General features: G+C 39.8%; 2 protein-coding genes across 2 annotated transcripts in view; both read right to left on the reverse strand.

Annotated features, from left to right (window-relative positions):
• ITGA1 (integrin subunit alpha 1) overlaps positions 1–24,679 on the reverse strand; it is a gene marked incomplete at its 5' end in the record, with an annotated part of 69,051 nt that extends 44,372 nt beyond the window's left edge. The window contains one exon of the mRNA XM_084278660.1: positions 24,505–24,679. Coding sequence (XP_084134786.1) covers positions 24,505–24,679 — 175 coding nt within the window. The remainder of the gene's footprint in view (positions 1–24,504) is intronic.
• Positions 16,442–19,185, reverse strand: PELO (pelota mRNA surveillance and ribosome rescue factor). The gene is made up of 2 exons (XM_084277954.1): positions 18,304–19,185; positions 16,442–17,218 (listed from the first exon to the last, which is right to left on the reverse strand). The coding sequence occupies exons 1-2, from the start codon at positions 19,027–19,029 to the stop codon at positions 16,787–16,789; spliced, it is 1,158 nt and encodes a 385-aa protein (XP_084134080.1). The 5' UTR covers positions 19,030–19,185; the 3' UTR covers positions 16,442–16,786.
• Positions 24,680–25,680: the final 1,001 nt, after the last annotated feature.

Here is a 25,680-nt window from a genome sequence, read left to right on the forward strand (position 1 = left end):
TGAGATCACCTGCTAAAGCAAGTGTCTAAGTTAATTAGTTGAAGAAGAAAGGTAGAGGCAAATCTATCCATGTTGACTTGCCACTTAAAAGCCTGTTCAACGTTAGCCTCTCAATTAGATGGGCCAAGAACCCTTCTAGAGTTCTTCAGAGGCATGTTTTTTCCCCTTCCTCACCTTATGATGATTAAAACATATAATGATATGAGACATTAAAGGCCACAGATTACAGCTCATCTCTTCCAACTTACTTACTTCCTCCTAAAACTACCAAAAGTTACATGTACAATGTATGGTCTGCACACTATATGACAAGATCCTCCCTCATCATTCCATTATCTGTTGATAGCGAAGGAATTTCTTCACAATGATGCAGCATTGACAAGTATATGATTTTTACTATGTATTCACTATACTCAATGTCTCAAAGTGTCCTGAATCTCTAATGCAATATACTCAAATACTGTCCTGAATCTCTAATGCAATATACTTCTAATCCTCATAGGTCTTACAGAAAGTTTGAAAATGTAAAATGCTAAAACAAGCAAACTAGAAGCGGAATAAAAAATGTCAGTTATTTGCTACAACCCCCCAAATTCTCATGCTTCTGAGTGAGGCCAAATCACAACCAGCAATAATAATGTGTTCTAAGAAATAAAGCTAGAGGAATCAAAATAAGATAGATGGGCCAGACTGGCCAGAAACAGCAGAAAATGGACTTGTAGACCTTGTCAACAAAGGATGTTTTGGGCTAAATGTTTTTCAGTGGGTTATTGGAAAATAAAACCACTGCTGGTTACAAACCATACAGAATGCACATCTGGCTCAGGAAATCCCCTCAGCTGGAAATATTAAAAAACTGGAAGAAAAAGACTATATATGCTTGCCCAGCTATTTTTTGTCTCCAGCTACTGGATTACTGCAGATATGATATTGGACAAAAGGCAATCTTGATTTGGTCCGTTACAACTGTACTTTTGCTCTCTCATCTTCCTGTTCTATCTTAGCCAGGAATCATATGTGTTGAAGTTTGACTTCATACCCAAACTGTGTGGCATATTTTAGTGCACAAATGGATTACATGATGATCTGTGGTTTCATTATGAGCGTAATGTTTTTTAATAAAAGTAAGGGCCATAAAAAGTGTAAGATTAACTTAGAAATAATTAATAGATTTAAAGGTCTCTTACTACACTTTCCACATATTCTGTAAAAGAAAGTCTTATTAGTGAAAGATAATGTTTAAATCAGCAGATGGTTAATGGAAAAGTGGAGTTCACGGTGATCCATGTTATACAGTGAACTAACAATAATCTACTGATTTACGGCTTTCAAAGTTTTATCAGCTTTCAGCACAAAGAAAATTGTACATGAGCTGATGATTCAGAACATTGAAAAAAACCTGAAGAACCAACTGATTGTCACTGTGAAAATGATGCTCTATATTAAAACCGGTATCTAGATTAATTTTTTCCAGACTTTTAGTCTCAGTCTAAGATGCACACACCCATCTTTTTCTAGCAAGCTTGTGTATATGGATTACAGAGACCACTGGCAGAAGTTGTGGAATAAGAAGAGCTACAGTGAAGCTAGAGAGGCTTCTTTTGAGAGCTGTGGAGATTAAGGAGAAAAAACCCTACAATTTTTTGTAAGGTATGTAGTATTTCACTATAAATAACTACTGTAGGTAAATTAAACTAAATTTTGCATGACTTCATGTTGTGTTAACAGCTTGACTACAAATGTGGACCAAAACACTGGTCAGAAATGCAGAATATAAATATTTATCAAAGGATAAGACTGAAGTTCCAGCTTTTAACTTCATGTTCTCCAAGAAACAAGGCAGTGTAGAGAGCCTGGCACAAAGTCCCTCTCACTACCAATTTAAATGCTAGCTGATGCAGGCAGCATTCTTTGACGAGCACAGTTTGTACCTTTACGTGAAAGGTTAACACTTAGTCACCAGGACAACAACCCAAATATTATTTCTATTACAAACCTAGAGTAGTAGCTCATACTTGTCCAGTAGCTACTCACACTTTTTTTTTTCTCTTTCATTTCATGACGTCTTTTAACCAACAGTTTGTTCTGCTTGGTTATTTTGCTTCTAAACTGGGCAAAGCTACATTACCCTGGCACTTGCCCACATGTATATTGCATGGCCACTCTAACCTGTGCAAACAGAGAACTGCAGAATAGGTATCCATATTTTCCTAGAACACATGGATATAAACAACCTGAACTGGGGGACAAAGCCTAACACCTGGGTCTTTACTGATGCAAAATACATCACTGTAAATCACCCACAATAAATGGCATCATGGAGACCGACTAAGCCTAGAAAAGAGCAAATTCATGGAGGATATTTTATCTGTGTATGGTCTGTAGCAAGTAACAATTGCGTCCCCTATAAAAGGTGTTTTTTCTGAGAAGTACAACTGTTTTTACAAGAATTGAAAGGACAAGACTGCACTTTGCTTTTTACAGGGCTCACACATTGGCCACACGCTATGTCACCCCAGCAGCTGGTGGTCAAAGTGTTACTTTTGTTCCATTTCATACCTACTGCTATAGAATTTCAGATGTCCTTATTAATTCCTCTGCATTTTGCAAGAAGAAAGTGAAACAAAGACAAAGCAGGGAGTACTATCAAGGAGGACAAGCAGCCGTCTTGCAGATGTAGTAACATCTTGCAAATGTATGCACAACTGGAAAACACTGGGAAACTCAGAAATGGTATTAGCAGAAAAAGTCAATCCTGAAAGGAAAGAGTATAGAGAAATCTAAGGTGAAGATTAAAATGAGATTAAAAAGTTTAACTGAGTTTTCATATACCTGGACCTCTTACAAAAGAACCCTAAACAAAAAACAAGCAAAAAGCTCCAATACCTTGAACAGCACCTTGTAATGCTGTAAGGATATTTTAAAGACCTGCATGCAAACAAGGTAGAAGTGAAACACAGCAATGCAGAGCAGTGCATCTGATCAAGATACACAGAAAGCTAAATGATATTAAGAAGGATTTCCTAGTTGAAAAGGCAATAACTGATTGCTTTTAAAGTAATTTTATGTCAATATTACAAAAGACTACCTGTCATTGTTGTCAGTTTAGAAAATGTATCAAGCAAACACCATAGAAGGAAGCTATTGGATGCTGGGGGGAGTGAGGGGAGCAGGACTGGGACCATTGGGTTGGCCTCCCACAAAAGCTTATTTTAAAAATGGTGGCAATCACCCTCTGCAACTAGAAAACTCTTTCACTTGAAGGAATTGATACCACTGAGCCTTGGCATGTGTAAGCCTGTGCTGCTTCTCCCAGCTGGCTCGACTCAAGGCAGTAGCAGAGAAAAAACTGTCCTTCAGCAGTGCAGCACAGAGCCTTGGCAAACACAATCTCCTGAAAGCTGCATCTTGTCACCTGCATCAACAGAACACCATGGATTTGGGTTCAAGGGAAGATTACAGATGCATCTCCTTCAAAGACATACCTATAAAAATAGGTGAAATCAAGGCTCAAATACTTCAAAACTGATCCTTTGCTGGACCAGAAAGTGGGATAATCTTCATACTTTATATCCTGCTTCATTTGCAATAATGTCACTGCAGGATTATACAGCCTTGTCTTATGAAAAAGAGATTTAGTCACAGAGATGCCAAGTGGAAGAAAATATGATGGCACTGTACAATTGCTGTCTGTGAGCTCGGGGGCTGCAGTGCCCTGGCCTTCTTGCAGAAGGCCATGGGTGCTGCACAGGGAGTTCCTGCTGCATTCAGTTCTGGCTGGCTACATATCAACATATTTAAAAAAAAAAAAAGGCAAAAAAAGCAGCTGTATATTAAAAAACAAGTTTCAGCTTCTGATACTGTTTCAGTACTGGTTAAATCAAGCCTTTTATTTTTCAGGGCTACAAAAGAAACTTTGTATAATTTTGCCTCCAGCATTTTTTCTTTAATCTTTAACCTTTGAAGACCAAAAGATTGATTTTCTGGAATGAGACCAAGTAATTAAAAAAAAAAAAAAAAAAAAAAAAACTTCTTATTAAAAGTAGATAAATATCCCCAAAAGACAGAAACACATATTTGAAAGTGGTTCCAGATTCAGTAGCCACATGCTTTTCAAAACTAGTTAAATGCTATGTATGTACAACCCTTTAAATAAAGCTTCCTTGGCTGGTTTTGAACTGAATAATTTGTAATGGAAAATAGCTTTCTAATGTGGTGTCAAGCCTGAAAAATATACTGAATCAGCGCTTTGTAATGTGGTCCCAAATGATTAATACAATGCAATAGGCAAAACTTTTGGAAATACAATAGCAGACACCAAGAATATGTGTCCCACTCAGTTGACAGTCATCAGAATAAAACTACTTTGTTCAAAGTTTGGAAAGTAGTCCTCTCATTGGCATAATTCTTAGCACTTGGCAATTTCTCAGAAGGCACAAAAAGCCTTAGAAATATGCAGTCACATACAGAAAACTGTGAGGTCAGCTACTAGACTTGTACAGACATACAGAGGCTTAGCAAATTTAGCAGTTTGATGGAAGTGAAACTCCTTGAAAATGTTTGCACTTGGTTCCAGTGATCTCGAGTTCATCTTGCAGATGTAGTTCTTCAATCAACACTTAACACCATTCCAATCCCTACAATCTTTGTGATCTTTTCTAGGCCCCCCCTCCACTGCTGTCAAGGACTATCTCCTTCTGAACGTTTCACTTCAACTTTTCTTTCCTACCATTTAGCTTTATTTAAAGGCCCCTGGGACCATTCATCTCTTGAGCATGTTTTGAGGTAGACTTTCTTTTACACAGAAGTATACACATGAATGTGTATATTATTTTTCTGAAATAAAACCCAATAGCTTGAAAAGGAGCAAGAGGCTACGTTTATGCGAAAAGTTAATAAACATTGATGCTAACCTAAAGAAAAATGTTTTCTTCACAATATTCTCCAAAACTGCTCATGGATCTGTAGATTTTCCACAACCAGCTATGATGTTTCAGTTGGTTTTCTACAGGCTCTCTACCTGCCCAGTGATGCTCAATCCCAGCTTTGAAGGGCGATATCATGCTGCTCTAAGCATTCTGACAGACAGTGAATTGGAGCATGCAGAAAAAAATCTGATCAGTCTAGACTACTTTGTCAGTCTATGCTATCAAACTTAAAATCACCAATCTATATAACACCCCAGAAGGGCAAAAATTCCTTTTGACCATTCTAGGAAATGTGATATCCAAATTTTGATGGAAAAATAATGCCTTGCTGAAAACTCACGTTGCTATCTTCCTATCAGGTTGAAGGCCAATTATTATTATTTTGCCTTCCTAACTTGATACCATCATTCGTTAATTTTTCCCCTCAATTGTTTTCAGGGATTGTTAGGCAATTTTTCTCAAAGGTCAGCAGTCTTAAGGCTAATATCAAAGTGGAAATGGATTGGTGGCAATAAAGACTTTATGAAAAGCAGCAACCTTTTCCATTTCTTTACTTCATAATGGATACAAACTGCTGTCTGTCTTTGCCTTATGCTGAACATAATCATTGGCTCGGTCTCAAACGAATCATTCAAGGCTTCAGGAAGAGAAGAAATCCTCCAAAAGGAAATGCAAATATCCTGATATGACCCTCTTATGCCCAGCTAGCCAGAGCACCACAGAAGTTAAATCCAAACCAGTTTTTATATTGTAGAGCAAAAACCTATGCAGTCAACATAGTTGCTAAAAGCCAATAGCTCCTATTTTATGTTCATAAAATGCAATAGTATCAATTCACCTGTGATCCAAGAAACTGTCATTAAGTACTGTGTAAGGAAAAGATGGACGTTATCTATCTTCCTTTGGTCACATGCAGTTCTGCTATGCAGTGGTCTAGGGGAAAAAAACCCAAAAGCAAGCACAAAGCTTGACTAAGCAAAAATTCCAGAGCCAAGCAAGGATGGACACACTTCTGAATTAAATCTCAAATATGTATATTAAAAGAAGAAAAAAAGACCCACTTGCAAACTACACCCAAGTTGTACAGAGAACACCTTTCCTATTTATTTCTTATAATATAGCATCTATGATAATTTTCACTGTAACACAACAGAACATTGATTTTCTTTACCTGAACTATCTTCTAGTAGGGTAAGAGGGGACCACTATGTGGTTTATCATGGCTGTATGAAAAATATTTCCCTGTTTCCTGGTACTTGTACACTTCAAGAAGGACTGGAAAACTTAAACTTTAAACTGCTTCTTGGCACAAAGACTTGCATCATTTTTCAGAGAAAGTCCTTATATAAAGCTAACAGGTTCCAGCAAAATGTAAATCAAAAGAATCTTTACAAAACTGAACTCCATTCAAATTGCACAGGGAGATGCTACAACAATCTAAGATAGAAAACATTTTTATAAAAATAAGTATCCTAGTAAAGGGTAAACCATTTCTTTTAATTTAAATAATTATGCTTGCAGTGTTCTGAGAACTGAACTGGACAGTAAGGGACGAAACCTACTGTTGCTGAAAACAAATTTTAAAAGGTTTAGAATGCTGGACAATGAACAGAGACGGAAAAAAATGAATCATCTTCCAAACAATTCCTCCTTTCTGTTGCATATGTTAACTCATTGCAATGAATCAACTATATTGTTGATAATATTGTTCAAGATTTTTAAAAAAACTTTTTCTCTATCAGTAACCAGAAAAATTGCAACAGTGAGGATATAGCTGATAAGAGATTGCTACAGGAGTAGTGGAAAACAAGCCACTTATCCGCTGAAATGCTGGAATTCCACCACGAATGATGTCCAGCTGCTTGTGCTCTCACATCATAAGGTCAGATGGAAGAGCCTCTTCACCCTCAATTGTACAGCCACAAAATGCCTGCAGGGCATGCCAGCTGTGTCCTGCAGAAGCAGGGATAGGATAACAGGCACTGCACAGATCAGCTCTGTCCTGCTCACTGGCTAAATCTTAAGGCTCAAGCATGCACTGCTACGAGTAATCATGGTATCAGCTCTCTACCAAGACATACTGAGCTTTTCTGGTTTGAAAGTTACAAGTGCTCACTGTGAAAAGGTAAAAATAATCCTCACTCAGTCTGTTTCACTTGTCTCTATCTATGAATTGTTCACTGTGACAAGGAATCTTCTTACACTGAACTGTTTAAAGAATATGGCTCAGTGATAACCTACATTTTACATTTTTAACTGAGAAATCAAAGCAGACAAGAATGTGGGATTGCAAAAGACCACAGTATTTACAAAATAAATCTTCCATTAATATAAACAACTATAAAATATCTGCCTCATCTAGAAAAGGCTACAAAACCCACCACACACATACATCACAAAAGCCACCATAGCATAAGAAAAACTGGAGGTCAGCAACACAAACTTTTGTTCATTTGGCCAGAAAAACCCCCAGAAGAACAACTGGTATAGTACTAGGCAATGTATAGACTGATGCTACACGCATTTATGTACTTCATTTATGCATCTCATGGTCTAAAACAATCACAAGGACTTTCTCAGGCTCATCTTTTTGTATGCCAGTAGCTAATCTTCAGTCTACCTGTGAGGCCAACATAATTTACAGGCAAAGCTGATACCAAACTTTCCCTAAATGTGTTTGTGTACTAGTAAGTCAGGAAACAGCAGTGTCCACCTGAGACCATGAGAAAAACTGACAAAGCCAAAATGCTAGCTTCACACCAGTATTGCTCAACTGAAATGAGAATGAAAGATATCCTTCAGTGTGTTAGAAACTTATTCCCTGAAATAATCACATGGGACCAGTGAAGTGAAACGTGACCAAGATTGGTGCCTCTACCCTCTTTATTTCACAGTGTAGTTTGAGAAATAAAGTAATTTTTTTGATTGCAGTAACAGTTTATGGGTATTTAATATTATTCTTTTACATGGTATATTTTTATAGTCAGTTACAAAGCAATAAATTCTCCAAAAGCCTGAATATCACTATGAATTATCAATATTGAATAGCAATGTACTGAAAAGTTTAGCATAAAAATATGCCTCATCAACCATATCTACTAATCTTCAAAGACTTAAGACTCTCAAGTACTAGTAACAGAATGAGCACCTCTTTTGGTGTATTGTTGGTGTAAAGACTTTACTGGCAAACCAGCTGAGAGCACTATGGATTTAATCACAGGTCTTTATACTGCAAATGTTCCTTTTTACTGGTCAACAAACAATTCAGGGAAATTTGGAACTAGCCATGAAGAGATTGCAAGAGAAAGGTTTGTTTCCCCTCCCCAAAATTAAAGCTGGACTCTAGAGGTACAAAAACATCCTGTTTTTTAGATGCAGTTTAAGATAGAGCTTTCTACATTAATTGCTGGCGCTAACAACTTAAATTTCCAACCACAGCACATGAAATACACCCACGATTTTAAGATATCTGGCCCAGCTCTGTTCAGAGAATATTCTGGTGTTACTAGGAATTCCATAAGGAACCCAGAACTCTTTCTTACTAACATCTGCGTGAACTCCACAGAAGTACCATGGAAGTCTAACAGTGAGACAATGTTATTTTCTTCTCTAGGCTTGAGTGAAAGTTGTGTAGCTAAGGTGAATTTTGGTGTTACGAGTGGCTCAGTGCTCTTAAAGTCAATGGCAGCTGCAATATTAAAAAGGACCTCCTAAAAAGGCACAAAAGAACATTGTGTCACCACCTTATGTCTCACGATGCTCCCTTTGCCCACGTGCACTAAATTTAACACCAGCTTTATTCAAGTAGTACCTCAACTACAGTTAGAGCAGTGGAGTGGGCATGGATCACATCCAGCTTTTCCTTCCAGCCCAGCTGTAAGGCAGCACAGGAGTGCTGATGCTGGACTCTAGTTTTATTCTTCTTTGGTCTAGAGGTCTTTCGATATGGAAGTTGCCTTTGGAACAGACTTTTCTAAGGTCTGCTGATATACACAGAGGACCAGCTCGGAGCAGCTTGCTTCAGAATCATGAGAGAAAGCATGCTTTTTAAAGGAAATGCAATAATCAATGACTTGAGTCTGATGCCTGTTTACAAATAAAATACTTCAAAAAAGGGTTTAAAAAAAAAAATCTTTAGAGCTCCTAGGGGGTATCAAACATCAGTACATTTCCACTAAAGCAATTTTTTCTAAAATAACCAGACCAGTAAGTCAAATCAGTCAAATGGCAAGTTTTTAGATTTCTTTTTTCTCTTGTAAAAGTATCAGGTACCTAATCTCAGCATTTTTGCATTGTCAGCTCAGTCCATTAATCCCTGTCTGACAGGAGGTCAGTATTGTGATGCATTGTGGTGCATCTGCTGAAATGTGGTGTGAACATGTGTTAAGAATCGACAGATCCAAACAGGGCCACACCACGCTCTGATAAAGTAAGAGCAAGTGCTCTGCTTCTGTTCAGAGCATAGGGTACATGACTGCTGAATTGATTTCTCAGTAATGCTGGCAACTAGATAATATTTTTCAGGATAAACAAATTCCACATAGAAGTGACCTTTTGCTCTTATTTTTCTGACTAGAAAGCTGTTCCAACTTCTTATTTTTCCAGTAGTAGGACCTTTCTGTTCTCCAACATACATTTATTTTTTGCCAGTTGCTATGTCAAAATAAAAGTGCTTAGGCTAGGGAACAAAGTTTTTTAAAGTATTCTAGCAGTAAAAGTGTAAACCTCAATTTCAAAATATTACTGCCTAAAGATCTGCATATATTTCAGTGGCAATTTCAATACTTCCTTCCCATCCTCCAACTCCCTCCCAAAAAAGACTACTGTAAATTAATATAACCTAATTAGGCCAGAAAAACAAGTCTTAATATTAGGAAAAGTTAGATTTACACTTGCCAGCCTGAAGTGTCAGGATCAGTTTGGTTCTTTCTGAGCATTTCATGGGACTTTTCTCTCATAACAAAAATACACAGGGCCATGCAAGTGCACTAGGATACAACATATGCAAACAGCTTGCAATCGCTCAAGCAAACATTAATCTGCTGTTTACCAGGACCACAATGCTTGACTGTGTATTAATAGATTATCAAGTGCTAATTTTTGAGGCTTTAAATATAAAAAGTCTAAAAACTTGCTGTTTGACTGACTTGACTAATTAGTCTGTTTATTTTAAAAAATAATGCTGTAATTGAAACAGCCTGAAACTGTTAAAAAACTACCAAGGAGCAAACCTTTTCACTTTTTTTTTCTGGCTTTCTCTTACTGTTTCTTCCCACTAAGTACCCCCTCAAAAACTCTGGAAGTTTTACTTCAATCAGCTGCTGTTGTTATTTGGCAGGTTTTTTTAATATCTTACTGGAAGATTTTCCTTTGCCACCAGGCTGATTGCTAATGCCCCACTTTGAGGTTTTCACTTCACAAAGCACTACGCACTGATCTGTGAAAGGAAGACAAAGATAAGTCTTCCACAACCTGACACAGCAGTGTCTCCAGGTCTGACACTTGTGTAACACACTTGTCAGAAGTTAAATTAGTCCACAGTGGCAGGATTAGTAAAGTGTCAAAATCTCAAGTGTGGCCTTAGCCTCAAGCTTCTCTCCCTCAGACACAAGCTTAACCACAACAGCTAGCATCTTACCCTCAACTGAGGACGAGCTTTTGCAACTAAGTACGGGTATTTCAAACATTCATTGCAGCTCTCCCTGCAGACTCACAGGTCCTCCCTGCTTGGCAACATCCCTTTTCCAAGGGAGCGGCTGTTCCTTTCCTGCCTCTCCACCACCGCTGTCCCAGCAGCTCCTGGCAGCTAGGGCAGTTGCTGCCCTGGAGATAAAGCTGTCCTTGCAGACAGCTGATGTTTTCCCAGCACCCCACCTGAAGAAAGTCCATTTCAGCTCCTATTAGCCACCCTACTGCAGAACAGCAATTTCCACTCAGGAGAGAAATAAATTATATAGGATAAACCAGTTCTCTTTAACAAACGGAACAGAAGGGGTCTTGTGAAAACTATACAGGCAAGATAAACATCCAATGAATTAATTTATCTCATGATAATAAACAAAAAAACTTATTAAAAAACCAAAAATAACCCAAAATACACCAAAATACCTATCAAATACTTCAGGTCACAAAGCTGAGCATTGCAGGTCAAAGAGAAGGCAATTCTCTTCAGCAAAATCTGCTGCAGTGTTCAGAGCTTCAGACACCGTTGCAGGAGATTCACAAGGATTCCACAACAGTCGGATGTCCTAAATGTGGCACTTGCTACAGAGCTTCTCCTGTCTTATATTGAGGCCCTAAGCTAACTTTTGCTCTTGTGTCCCGAGTCACTCTTTCGGCTACCAAATTGCAAGCTGAGTCAAGATAGCTTTTTTATTTTTTTAACATGAAGACACCACATTCTTTGAGGATACTGAATATGTATACATGCATACCTACACGTATATATGTATATATTGTAAATGTATACCTGTATATCTTTCCATACATTTTGTGTTTCGTTTCTGTCTTCTGCAGTCCTTTTAGTATGATCAGCTAAAATTAATGTAAACATCTAAGGGTTTGTATTAAAGCTGCATGGGAAATTGACTGTCTTCAGAAGTAAATTTGTTTGGCTGTCACATGGTCCAAAACCTTTATGAAACATGGAACTCTACTGAGAGCTTTTTTCTGGCACATTAAGACTACAGCTGGAGTGTGTTAGGCAGGAACAGGCTCAGTTTTCAATCACTTTGCTGTTGCATTCAGAACAGAAATCTGAAAATTGTCTGTCGTATTGCAAGGGATACCACACCTGAGACAGGGTTTAGCTATCTCCACCAAAATATATAAGTGTTTGTTTATACAATATAAAGACTGCTTGCCAAAGAAACGGACAGAAACGGGAGCATCTTTAGCCTACAATTAATGGGAGCATCTTTAGCCTTAACAATAAAATCAAAAAGTATCTTAAGCTTCGTGTTTTCTGTCCCATATGACTCCTTAAACCCTTAGACTCTTTCTTCACTATTCTAGGCTTGGCTTTGATTATAAATTCCATTTTGGACCAGGGAAAAAAATTCCCATCATGTCTGGTATGTACATTCCTAAAAAGGAGGACTGTGTTCAGCTAATTGACATTGTCTAATGGCACAGCTATTTTGTCAGAGAATTCATTATCAGCTCTAATTCGACTTCTATGTAACTGTTAGAGAAGCATGACAGTAATTAGATTAGCTGTGAACATAGCATTTCCCAAAAAGAAGGCAATAAATTAGAGATCGATATAGTAAAAGCTGACAGAGCTGGCAGTGCTTGAAAGCTGCTGCTTCATATTGCATTTCCCAGAAGACGCTGACTTGGAAGCAAGGGCTGCTCTGATATCAACCCTCCCCCCGTTTTTTGTCTAGCCCTCAAGTGGGACAAGAGGAAGATTTATTTTCAGACAACAGAATAAACAAGTAATGATTTCAGAGACTTCTTCCTCACACTCTATTTTAAGCTAAGACACATTACGAGACAATTTTTTCACATAAAAGCCATACTGCATTTCTAAAAAAAGTCAAGTTCAGAAGTTTAGAGAGAATACTCACTAGTTTGGTTGTCAGACTGAGGCATTTGTTTCCTTTATACTCTGTATCATGCAAGCAGTTATCCTCAAATAAATGTCAATACCCTACTTGAGTCAAGCATGGTAGGACTATACATTACGCTTGTTAAGCCATTCTTTGGGCAACTGTCACACAAGAATGTCCGCAGCCTATGTTTACTCTCTCCACTGCTGTTAAAGACCAGACTCAACCCTTGTCAGAGCCTGAATTAAGAATTCTAACAACAATCACAAGACCCCAAATAGTTAAACATTTTCCTAACTCTACATTAGCAGAATCTTGCAAAATACTGTTTTCCTATACAAAGTCTGAATACAACGGGCTTACTTGTCTCTACAAGTAAGTTATGGCCATTACAGGAGAAACTGGGATACTGCAAAATAATATACTGCAATACCATGTCTCCCTTCTCTTCCCACCATCTGCTAAATCAATCCAAACCTGAGAAATCCTAACAACATCCAAACTTTTATGATTTGCTTTGTAACAAGTTCCAGGTGTATGTGTAAGAACTGTGAGGGGAATGACACCCAAACCTCTGTCATTCTGGTTTTAAGTTATCTGCCAGAACTACTTCATCTGCACCTAGATGTACATTTTAATAACTTATTTCCAAAAGATACATTTTACCTTTAAAATCCACCATCCCACCAGCTGATAAAATCAACTGGCGTATCAGAGAGCAAGAAAAGAAAAATTAAGTCTGAAGTTTTGTGGTATCTAAAAAGTGCAGGTAAGTAGTTTTCTGAAGTCTTTCCTTTTTTGTTTGGTTGTTTGGTTTTCTGTTACCATGTCTATTGCAGGAATTCCAATTTGGGGCTATAAACAAGAATTCCTAATTGCATACCTTTTAATTGCAGTTTCACATATTAAAAATTGCTTTCTTAGATCTTTTGTAAAAGAAATAGACCACACACTGCACAAATGTGGCTTCAGATAAAATAGCAGCATAAATATTCTGAGAACATATTTTTTCCTGCAAAACTAGACATCTATTCCTTTATGAAAGAGGCATGTTTTCTTGAAAAATACAGATGAAAATCTGAGAGAAAAGTGATGGACTGAGTGATTAAAAAGATCACATACACATCATTACACCTTCTATCCCTACTTTACCATTATGAAACTGAGCACATTTTCTAGATGGATAATGCAGCTTCCAGAAATAAATTGAAAGAGGCTCAAGCTATAAATCAGTCAACTGAGAAGGTAGTTATATCATCACAGAAAAAGGCAAACCAAGGCCAGCAGCTCACACTTTTAAGTAAGATATTTTCAAAGGGTAACTAAGATATTTTTAATATTCAGTACTACTTAAAATTTTAGAGAACAGTCACATTTGAAAATTACTTCAGACATTTCCATGGCTTTAAAAATAGCATGTTAGTTACATCACAAAATAAGCTGAAGAGCTATGGCTCTTGTTACACTGGTGGTCAGGGAATGATCAAAATACCATCTATTGCCAGTGTTCTACTCATATGGTGTACAAGGTTGAAAAGAGGAGGATGAATTTCCTAGGTCATATCCTCTTAAATGCTTTAGCTTTACTGAAAAATTTACCTTTTATAACTAGTATGATTTTTTTGGGTCCCTTGCTGGTGATCACCTCAAGTTTTGCACAAAACTGCATTTCATGAAGAGCCACATTGATGTAATATCTGGGTTTAAAAGCCCCACTAAGAAAGTGGGGCCTGTTCGATACTGTGAGCTTGCAAAAGAGAGTTTATGACCTAAATTACTGAATTTATTTGAATCTTTGAAGCTCAAAGTGCAGCAGGGTTCAGGATCAAGCTGACTTCATACTTTTTAAAGCTTTATTCCTACTAAATGCAATAAACATTAAGTCCTACAATGTGTATTTATTTTGAAAACTGGAAAAGATAAACCATGATACTGATTCACAGAACTACGTCAGAACATAATCAGAAACTTACCCAAGACTCTGTTCAAAATTACTAAATACTTTAGGGTGCAATTGCGGACAGTTTTTAATTCACATATGTTTAGTTCCAAAGAAAAGCCAAGAAATATTTTCCCATGGTTCTAGAACTTAATTCTTTTCATCTGGAGATAACATGCATCTTCTGTGAAAGTGTGATCCACACACAGACATGAAGGTCTGTGTTAAGTAAGCATCTTGTCGGTAGGGACTTTTCAACTATTTAAAACTCCTTTAAACGTAAAAGATACTAGCTACCCTGGAACTTCGCCAGGTCAAGCATCTGCAACTACTGAACACAGCCTACTTTCAGTATCAAGCCCTTAAGCTGTTTCCTGAAACAGGATGCATTTGTCTTATACTGATTGTATATTTATTTTACTACAAAAATGCTTACAAAAAAAATCCCACCCTTTCATACTTCAAGCAACCAAGAGTGTATTTCTTTCACAGTCTTAACTCCATCATAGCAATAGCTAACCTCCCCCCCCCGAGAAAAAACCTCATAAATTGGAAAGTCAGTGCAGAGTTTTAATTCTAACTGTAAATATTTTTTCAAATACCTTGGCAAACATTTTTACCATGTATTTGCTGTTATACCTTAAAAAACTCCAAATAAGCAGCAAAATGGCTGCTTCTTTTCCTTGATGATCCACCAACACAAGCATAAAACACAGAACTCCAGAACTACCATTGTAATCTTTTTATAGTACACAGCAAAAATTCTTCACAATTTGTTTAAAATAGAACAAATGGAATCAATTTGGTCTAAGCAAATAGCAAAACATTCCATAACTGAGGAACTGTTAGATAACGTAATCTATCTGTGCAAGCTGAGTTTATAAACTGTCTTAATGGGCTTGCCTGAGCAAGAGAAGAATACAGTTAATAAAATACAGTTGTAACCTAAGTTGTGTTTGTGCATTCCTCAGACTGTGGATGATGGGAAAGGGAAAGATCACTTCTAAACCACAAGTACTTCTTTATCAAGGAGTTTAAGCAGATGTTTCAGCTAGCAAGAGATACTATCAAATTCACTAAGCTGTCACGCAGGACCATTTAACTTTAGAAAAAGCATTTTCTTTTACCCAGAAGTCCTCCACAGTTTTCTTAAATTAAATGTAATTTTGGCAAGTCAATTCTGTCTTCACAAACCTCCCCATTTAAAAAAAAAAAAGACACATTTGTTTTCACACATAACCTACACCATCAAACATTGATTTAAATTGAACAACCCTCTTACAGAGTTACAGTTTCTAATTCCTCAGCCTAAGATTTACAGTTGAGTGCAGAGACAAAACTCATGGTAGCTCTGAATACTCTGAGCAGATCGCATAGCTGGAGAAGTAATTTTTACAGTTGTCATCATCTTAAACTGAAGCTTCCTGTATAAATTTGCAATCCTTACTCTGTATCACAGCTTAAGTTATCTTTTTTTGAAGTAATACACAAACAGACAAATACCAGATTATGAATTTACTTAAACTATTTGTTGTCAAAGTACTCTTCATTGGAACTAGGGTCCTGAGTTTGAAAGACTTTTTGTATACTTTTGCAGAACTGGGTGCTAAGTAATCTCAATTCATAAAAACACAGTCAATGACAAGATACTTGATACCTTGTTAGTCTTCAGGACAATCTCCCAAGATAATGGCATTCAAAAAGGTAACTGAAATGGCTGCACTGGGTTTCACAATTTGTCTCGCATTTACTATCATATTAGGGAGGAAATGGTTAAAGTGTCTAGTTTCTGAAAGATTGCTTAAAGTCTTTCACAGAAATATTTAAGTGGTTTGACTCATTAACACCAAAACCAAGCCCTGACAGACAACACTGGTCACACTCCTTTGACGCATCTCAAGAAATACGGCAAATACCTAGTAAGATCAAGCACAGGTCTTGCCCAAAGATAACATTTGTTTTGCAATACTGTTTTCAAACATTTAAACAAAAATAGAGAGTCTGACAGCATTTTCATCCTCTTAGTTTATTATGTTTTCATACATGTTTCAAAGCACTAGGCTGCTAGTCTGCCTTAACATGCAGAATGAGCAGCTTTGGGGAGTCAAATTAGTTTCTTGTACTGCTGGAGGTCCAGGGTGTAACTTGCAAAAATGGTCAGTTCCAAAGCACAGTACACCAATAATCATTACAACAGAACAAATACCCATTAGTGCACTAAATGGTGCTATATAACATAAGAAACACTATCAAAAATTTAAAAGCAAATGTCATGGCACATCTCCACACAGTATTTAGGAAGGATGGGCCTTTACTGTCATTTCAACATGACCAGCAAAAGAAACCCTGGGATGACATCACTGTTATCAATCCTCTTCAGAGCTAGAGTCATCTTCCTGGTCAGAGAGCTCAGCAACAGGAAAGCGCAAGATGGCTGCCACTCCTGTCAGCTGGCCAAGCTGCTCTCCAGACACGTGAAGGCTGGAGAAAATGCGTACCGTGCCCATGTTCTCTCGTACGCTATCTACCAACTTAACATACCGGGCACGTGTAGCCACATCCTGGTGCCGGAAAAGCTCATCACTGATCAGCAAGGTATCGATGGCCATGGCTTCATTTGCCTTCTCCACATGTTTTAGACCATAAAAAGCCCGGTCAGGCTCATGCTGCAGCATTTTATAGAAGTCATCTAAGGCTTTGACCTCACCAGCTGCCTTAGTGTCAGAGAGACGGCTAGTTACAGCTGGGTCGCAGAGGGCTTCCTTCAATGCGTATTTATGTCCTGAGGAAGAGTGGACCTAGAAAAAAGGCAAAAGATTGGTGGTTTTGTTTTTTTTTTTTTTTTTTAATAAAAAGGATTGTTTAGTGGCTAATCAGAAAACATCGTATTTATCTTGATTATTGTTCAAGGAAGTTGTCAGTTTCTGGTTCTGTTCTTAAAGAATCTCTCCAGCAACCCCAAGCCTATACCAAATCCCTTAAAATATAGTTTAAGGAGTGTAGGAAAACTGTTTGTCTTATTGAAAAACCAGGTTAAATATGCAGGCTGTTGCAGACATTCATCAAGGTAGGGCCACTTGCAACTACTAAGAAACTAAGACCTAAGCCTCTTCCTTTTAAAGCTTTCCAAAAGGCAAAGACCTCTTGAAACTACAAACACATAGTACAAAAGCATGTAATCTTGCACAACTACATGCCTAATGTTTGCAAAACCATGCAGTACACTAAAACTTTTCACGCTTACTATTACCACTTTGCTACAGGTGCAAAAGTTGGTTTCTTGATGTGATTTCTCTGAAACTTTGCTGCCTATTAAGTACACCTGCTTCCTCCCCATTCCCCACCTTCTGAAAACATGTATTATAGGCCTACTCCACATAAAACATGACACAAATATCCTTATGAAAAAGTAAACTTATTTTAAGCTCCAAGTTTGCCTATTCCAGGGAATGGCAAAAAAGTCCATCCACTGAATCACTGAGATGACTAAAAAGCAGGAACAAATGCTATGGGCTAGATTGCTATTTAGCAATCTAGTAGAAAACTAGCACAACTAACCTCTATCGCATCCAGGTACTTTCTTCTTTAAAATATTAAACACATATGCTATATAAATTAATCGTTACTTTCCAATTTGTACTTCACTCTTAATCGTACATTAAATATGCTCCTACAGAGTTCAAAATTTCTTTCTTCAGTAAGATAATCTAGATAAGAAGTCTGTATCCTGCATAACTGTCCTATAGTAGAATAATTTCCTTATGATGCCCAAACATAAATTAGCTTTCTCTAATAAGTGAATTACCCGCCATCACTATCATTATTATCACAGGCAGCAATTAAGCCTCTTTTTACCCACTCTGGAGTTTGTTTAGCTCCTTACCTGTAGGAACTTGGACCTGTTCTCCAGCAGAAGCTTGTTGTCATTCTTGACTGCCTGCTGGAACATGTAGTCACAAAACTGCTCCCGTACAAAGCCTGGGCTAGCCACCAGGACACACTTCACCACCTCAAAGTTGATATGTCGCTGGATGGCTTGCACTACCTGCTCGTAAAATCTTTCCAGGGCCCGGTCGTGCTGACTGCAGCTCCCTTTCCGCTTGCGGGGGATGTTCACCTCTACCTTGGCACGGGTCAGTGTCATGCTTGGAGTGACCAGGCAGATGTGTGCCAACCCTTCCTGCATGACCACAGCTGCCACATCGGCACTCCAGGCTGGGTCGCAGGCCTGCTCGATGCGTTCCAGCACCACGCTGTCCCACTGCTTCTTTGCCAGTGTGAACTGCCGGTTGGGCTCCAGCTCGATGGTATGGTAAGCCCCCATCTTGACATACTCATTCTCTTGGATGTTAGTGCCCTTGACCCGCAACTGGCAGGCCTGTGAGTCAAAGTCAATGGCCTCCACACAGAGGGTGAGGGTGGTGCGGATGCGGTTGCTGCCCACGCTGCCCGTGGCTGACTCGGTCTGCACCTTCCGGATGGTGGAGGCCCGCAGGCTGTCACCCACCTGCAGCAGGTTGTAGGTGTGCCACATGTCCTCGGGTTCCTCGGGGATCAGAGTCACCTGCCCCGCATTATCCTTCTCCAGGTCCTTCCTCACCAGCTTCATCCTGGCGGTCCTTGCACCGCCGCGACCCCGACGGCTTCCCCTCAGCCGCAGCGGCTAGCAGGCCTGCCCCGGGCGGCCGGGCAGCAGGTCACGGCGGACGAGCAGCCTTTACCGAACACCGGCCTAGTCCGGGCCACGCCAAATCCTGCCTTCAGCCTCGGGCCGGGCGCGGCACCTCCTCAGAGCAGTCCCCTCCGGCCACTCGCCCCGATCAGCGCGCATGCGCCTTAGGACAGCGAGCCGCTACGCATGCGCAAAGCCCGCCCGCCCCTGCCTTTTCTCCTCTGCGGCAGGCGAGCATGCGCGCGGTCGCTTCCTGCCCGCCCTCTCTGTATCCAGGAGCGGCGCGGGCGCGGCGCGGTTGTACGCAGAGGGGTCGCGCGGTGAGCCTCCTGAGGGAAACCTTCCGGGGAGGGAGGCGAGGGAGCAGCTCCGTGCTCCTGTGTGTTGCGAGGCGGGAGAGGGCTGTAAATAGGTGCCCTTCCCCCTGCAGTTTCTCCGTAAGCGAGGCGGGGTTGGACGGGGCCCGCGCTGGTCCGCGCTCCCAAGGCTTCTAACACAGTCCCTCACGTTTGAGAAGAGGGCGGGAAAATCCCAACCCAGCAAACCCAACCTAAAACCTAAATGTTGTGAAAGGTTACGGTTACAGAACGAGAGAGAGAGACGGCTCGGTAGCCGATTTTCTGGGTGTGGTGCGGGAATGCTGTGGCAGGTACCTCACTGTCGGGGAGTGCAGAGGCGGCTCCTCAAGGCAACCGCCGCCGAGGAAATGAAAAACAAACCCAAGCAACATCAGCCTGAACTGTCCTTTGACGTTGCTCTTAAGCTGCTGCTTTAAAGTTTTTTGTTATGCTTGAAAGTTACCCAAAGCTGAGCTGCTTCCTGAGCCTAGTCAGAATGCAACAGTTCTGAGAAGCTTCTGAAGCAGATAAGCAACAACAAATGATCTTAACAGATCTAAGCAGTATGCCTTGCAAAGGCCTTTTATCACTAACACACAGATTAGTTCAGTGATAATTGCACAGAAAAGGGACCTCAACAGTAACTATGCAGCTCAAATTTGCAGACTACGCAAATTTAACAAGCCAGAAATAATATAAAAGATGATGTCATTATGCAAGTACTGCGGCTTGTTTTAAAATGGTGTGCGACCCTGAAGACCCCGTTGCAGAATGAATGTTGAAAATGTGGAAAGAATGAAAAGAACGGCAAACAGAGAAAATTCTGATATGAAGGATTAGTCAAAGGAAGAAAAATACTTGAGCAAGTAGACAAACTAACGTGCTGTTTATCAGGGCAGCTGTAACAGTCTGCACAGTCTGCTAACTGAAAAGAGGACATCCTCTATGAGGTGAGAAAATGGCAAATTTGTAAAAGATGGTTTCATTTAGATTTTGAGATGTTTTTGAAAAAAACCCTGCACCACCTATGAATTATACAATTCATTCTGAAGGGCTTTGGAGTCAGGGATTTACTGACACAAGGCTACTGTGTGCAAAAACTACCTTGTATCTCCTACTATTGTGAACATACGAATTTTTCTCAAGTATCTAGTGCTAAGTTAGTTGTGACAGGACACTGAACTCAGATCTGGCCCAGTAATGTGCTTTCCTTGTTTCTAAGCTTGATACTGATGTAAAAACAACTTTATCAGATATTACATAATAGGATTTATTTATGAGACCTCAGACTCTCTTCCTGTGAGTACACATGCTTAAGTCTCTTAGCATGAATAGTTTCACAGAAGGAAGCTGGACCACCCAAGGGAATATAACATAAGCACATGTATAAATAACTGTTTGATTTGGGCTTGTGCATACTCAGAGGTTTGTATTAATATTTGGTAGGTCAGGCAGTGTGCATTCAGCTTTTCACTTACACATGTAGACGCTGCATGGTCAATTTATGAATTTTCTGCTTTACATTCTTTGCAGTTACAGAACTGCAAGGGTTGACCTCATCCTGTTCTTTCAATAAAAATTAGCTGTAGTGTATATTTACATTCCACATTAATATTTATTTCATTTTGTACTTTTGCAGCTGGTTATTTACAAACACTTCTCTGTTGGTTCCAGTCTAATTTTTGCAAGCACCCTCACAACCCTGGAGATGGGATCTATTTTAGATAGAGGTTGCAGGTTTGCATTGAGTACCATCCAGTGGAAAATAAACATTCTGTCCATGCAAGCAGGTAACTGCTGCATTTAAAAAAACCCCAAACTGAACCCACCAACCAAAAAACCCACCCCAACCAACAAAAAACCAAACAAACCCCAAACTTACCCCACAAACCCAACTGAAAACAAAGAACAGCAACTTTGGAACAAAGTTGCCACTCAACATACTGACTGATACAGAAAGAAAGTTGTGCTGAAGTCCTTTCTCAAACAAAAAATCTTGAAATTTTATATAGTTATGAGTCTGCAAGTATTTAATGGCAACTGTAAACTTTGATGTCTCCGGAATTAGCAAAATCATTGTCAACTTACAAAGTATGCTTTGCCTACTCTGGTAAAGAGACTACTGGGTATTGCTATTTGATTATGTCAAAGAAAAACATCTCCAAAAGTTTAAGAACCATATAACTGTTTAGGTTGTAAGTTCATACTAATGTTGATAATGTGAGTTAGATGAATTTCACTCCAGTTGAGCCAAAACAAATGGATACTTTTAACTCTACATACAGTTTTAACATAAAAGCTTAAAATTGATAAAAGATTAAGTTTAGAATCTAACAGTTCTTGCCATTTATCACTTTCTGAAAACAATTCTATATGTACTAATAATTGCAGTTATTTGGCATCCATTTTTAGACCTGAAGACCATTACAAAACAAGGTAAGAAGGGTGATAGCATATATTCATAGGGAATTTGGAGCCATGCTGGTTTGGTAAGGTTATTATCTTGAAAACATTTCAGACACACTGCCCTAATGCTTCAAATCTTGATCCAGCTGCTTTACGAAGATGGGATATGTACAGAATTTTAGACAATAGGTCATGTGCATAGGAGACCCCCTCTCCCCCATATCATAGCCATTTCAGCTAGAATTTGTGCAAATGCAGTCAAGTCTCAGATAAGAAAAACTAGTGGGAAAGAATACAGGAGGAAGTTGCAGAGGAATGTTGGTCATGTTTTTTGCAAGAGCAAAGGAAGACAAAAGAGAGAAGATGGAGAGGGAAACTGGGTTGAATATATGTTTTCATGTTTTCCCTTTATCCTGTGTCTGTCCTACCTTTGCAGGTTCTGGACAGAGACCACTACTGTCTTGATGATGACTGATCTTTTTTTCTGTTGCAAAGACTCATATTCTTAATCAGTACCAACAGCCCAATCACTAATGAGGAGATCATTCTGGGATGGTACAGGCTAGGCGTAAAATCATTAGGTGAAGGAGCATTAAGAAGTAATGGAACCCTTGAATTTCTTCCTTCCTTCCTTTTCTATTGAAACACAGCGCTGGAGGAGACTTGGGCAGATCCCTAGTCAAACCACTTTCACACAGTGTTTGTGATACAAATCAAACTTCATCAAAACTTTCAGTGAAAGAGATCATGCAGGGGTAGGGGTTTTTTGGTAACCTAGTCTAGCAGTTAGTTTCCTGAAGAGTAAGGAAGTTATTGTGAATATTCCCTAAATTTTTTGCACAGCAAGTTATGTTGATTTTCTCTTGTCCTTTGTTGGATATGAAGAGCTAAGTATTCATCAATCTGTAAGCCAACATGTGCTATATAGAAAGTCATGACTGAGTCCTGTCACAAAACAAAGAGATATTTTGAAGAATATTGTCCCTAATAATATTTTTGTAAAAATATATATTTGAAATGTTCAACACTTTGCCCTTGTTTTCCTCTCTTCTGGATAGACATGCTTCAGTCAAATTTTATTCATAGATCATTTCCCTCAGCCTTAATCAGGCTTGTCTCTTCTTAATGCACTTTTGCCTTTGTCTGCATCTGTCAGACTTCCTGTACTCAAGATCTGCAGATCATCAATACCAAGCTGAAGTTAAAAAAAAAAAAATCTCTGTAAATTCTGTAAATACACAAGCACACACGTCTATGTACCTCCTTTATTCTACATCGCCCGCTAGTACATGCCAGATTATTTGCCACTTTTTTTTTTCAGAAAGAGGAGCATGTAATTAATTTGCCTTTTTTATTGTTATTATTCCACTGTAATTCTAAAAGTCCTTCTGCTTATTTTTATAACACTTTGATTATGTAGGACTTCTCTTATTTATCTGGGATGATCTGAATCCCCTTTCTAGTATCTGTAATGCCTTCTCTTATTTCTAAGTGTTTTCTATTTCACATCAACTTTAAAAAAAAAAAAACCCAAACCAAGAAAACCCACTACAAAACCACAAGAAAAACTAGTCAGCCCCTGACAGGTCTGGATGGGATCCACCCTTGAGATGTTTTCTTATATAATGATAAACCTGATCTGCCAGTACCAGTGGCAATTTTGCAAGCTGACGGAAAGCTGTGGCACACTAAATTGTTGCCATTTTACAAAGCCTCCTTCCATGACAGAACACAAGCATATTTTGGATAATGTCATTGTATAAGAAAAGTAATAAAGTTATTTCTAAACAAGGGCTAAATATGGCTCACCAAAGTACTACATTAAAATTTTTACATTTTCGTGTGTCTGTTCTTGCACAATAAGCACAAAGTGAGGAGGGAAAAGCCCTAGTCTTGCCTTTCACCCACTTGTGCCGCCTGGATTTTGACAATTCTTATGAAACTGATTTCTTCTGTGCTGCCTCAGGTTCACTGTGTGCTAGTTCGCAGTGCAAGAGCTGCTGGGGGAGCTCAGTGTCCCAGTCTGCAAGCACATGGATCCCAGCACTGCCTTAGCCTCTTTCCCACTTCTTGGATTCCCCTAATTTCAGATCCAAAATGTTACAAAAGATCAAACAGCCCGCTGGATTGTTACTTGCTGTATTTGTTTTTCTAAAAAAGCAAGTAAGCTCCTAACAATAAATCAGACCCTGTCAGGAAATACTACATACTCAGTTTCCGAATTAACTCCTCTGTCTGAAGTTAGTTGGGTGCAGTTAACTGCTTCCTCGCTTCCCCTTTTACCGCTCAGAGCTTCTGAAAGCTAAACGGAGAAAACCAGAGAAGTTGCCAGGTGCACCTCTCTTCCAAAGCGATTCAGTTGCAGTATTTCTTCTCACCTAGTCGCCCTCATTTAGCTGTCCCGTCCACCCCCCAAGCCCCCCGGGGTCTAACTGGTGTAGGGATTAAAGGTCCTGAAGAGAAGCAAACCGAAGCAGTCCCTCACGGGCTGCAGCGGGAAGGCGGCTCCGGGCAGGGCATTCCCCAGGCACACGGAGGGAGCGGGGAGGAGGGGGATAGGGTCCCTCGGGTGCCAGCCCCCAAACGGTTTCACCCCCCTCCCACAGGGAGCAGAACTGCTTTCGGGACCTGGGTCTTCTAAGCAAGACAGAAAGGGATCATTCCTCACCTGCCAGCATCCAGTAGGAGGCAGCCATGCCTGTCCTCCGGCGAGCTCGGGGCCGGGAGCCCGGGCCGGGGGCAGGGGTAGCGGGAGCGGTCCAGCCACCGACGCGCCCGGCGGTGCTGCACTGCGAGTGGAGTTCAGCACTCTGCACCGCCCGCCTTGCAGCCGAGTTAGGCATTTCCTGTTTGTTGTGCTGCTATGTTTCTTAACATCGAGTTTCCTCCCTCCTATCCCCCCCCGCCCCCTCCTCCCCAAAAGACCTCTGAGCTTTGGAAGCTTCCCTGTAGAATTAGACCAGCGCTAAGATGTACAAATAAAGTAAGATCGACCGACCCCCTTCAAGTCTCCGGCTGCAGCCCTCAGAAAGCACAACAGACCTTAAAGGGACATCTGTTCTCTCTATTAAAGTGCCTCCTGCCGGCCAGCCCCCCCTCCCAGCAGGGCAGGAGTGAACTGGGCTTGCTCCACAGTCAACCTCTCTCACCCTTCTCAGCCCGAGAAATACATCGTTGAGGTAGGGGTTGTGTTTGGCTGGTCAAGTTTAGCTTCTCTTACATCACCCTTTAAAAACGCACTCTACGGTCGGTCATTTGCCTGCTGGGGAAAGCTTGGCACCACCTCCCTATTCTCAGCGGTGCAGGGGTGCAGTGACCCATCGGACAGTGCACGATTTGTGTCTTGCTGTGCTGTGCAGAGCACTACCAGGCAACTGCTCTCATGTACTGAACACTTGCATGGCATCTCTTCTGCCAACCCCTGAATGACTTCACTAATAAATGACTAAATCACAAAGGTAATCATCAGCCAGACTCAGGCCCCTGCACAGGAATTTTCAGGGTTCATTAAACACTCAGTAAAAGAGCAGCTTGCGGGCCTTTTTTTTGTGTTTACCAGAGTGGTTGCTCAGGTGGAGTGACAACCCTTCAGTACGGTATACATTCTCACACTGGACCTGGTGACAGGTCATTTTGTTCTTTATAAAACAAGAGAAGCCACAGTCTCTCAGGCAAGAAAAAGAGACATCAAGATGCTGTAGGAAGATTTTGAGATCTTAGTGCTACTAGAACAATTCCCCATTTTTTCTTTGAATAGGAGCAGAGAATTTGGTAAGTGAAAGTTAGTGGAATCTTTATAAGTTCTTCTGAGGCTAATAAACTACAGCTGTTAATCATCACTATA

Source organism: Gallinula chloropus, assembly GCF_964237585.1.
Source record: "Gallinula chloropus genome assembly, chromosome: Z".
NCBI lineage: Eukaryota > Metazoa > Chordata > Aves > Gruiformes > Rallidae > Gallinula > Gallinula chloropus.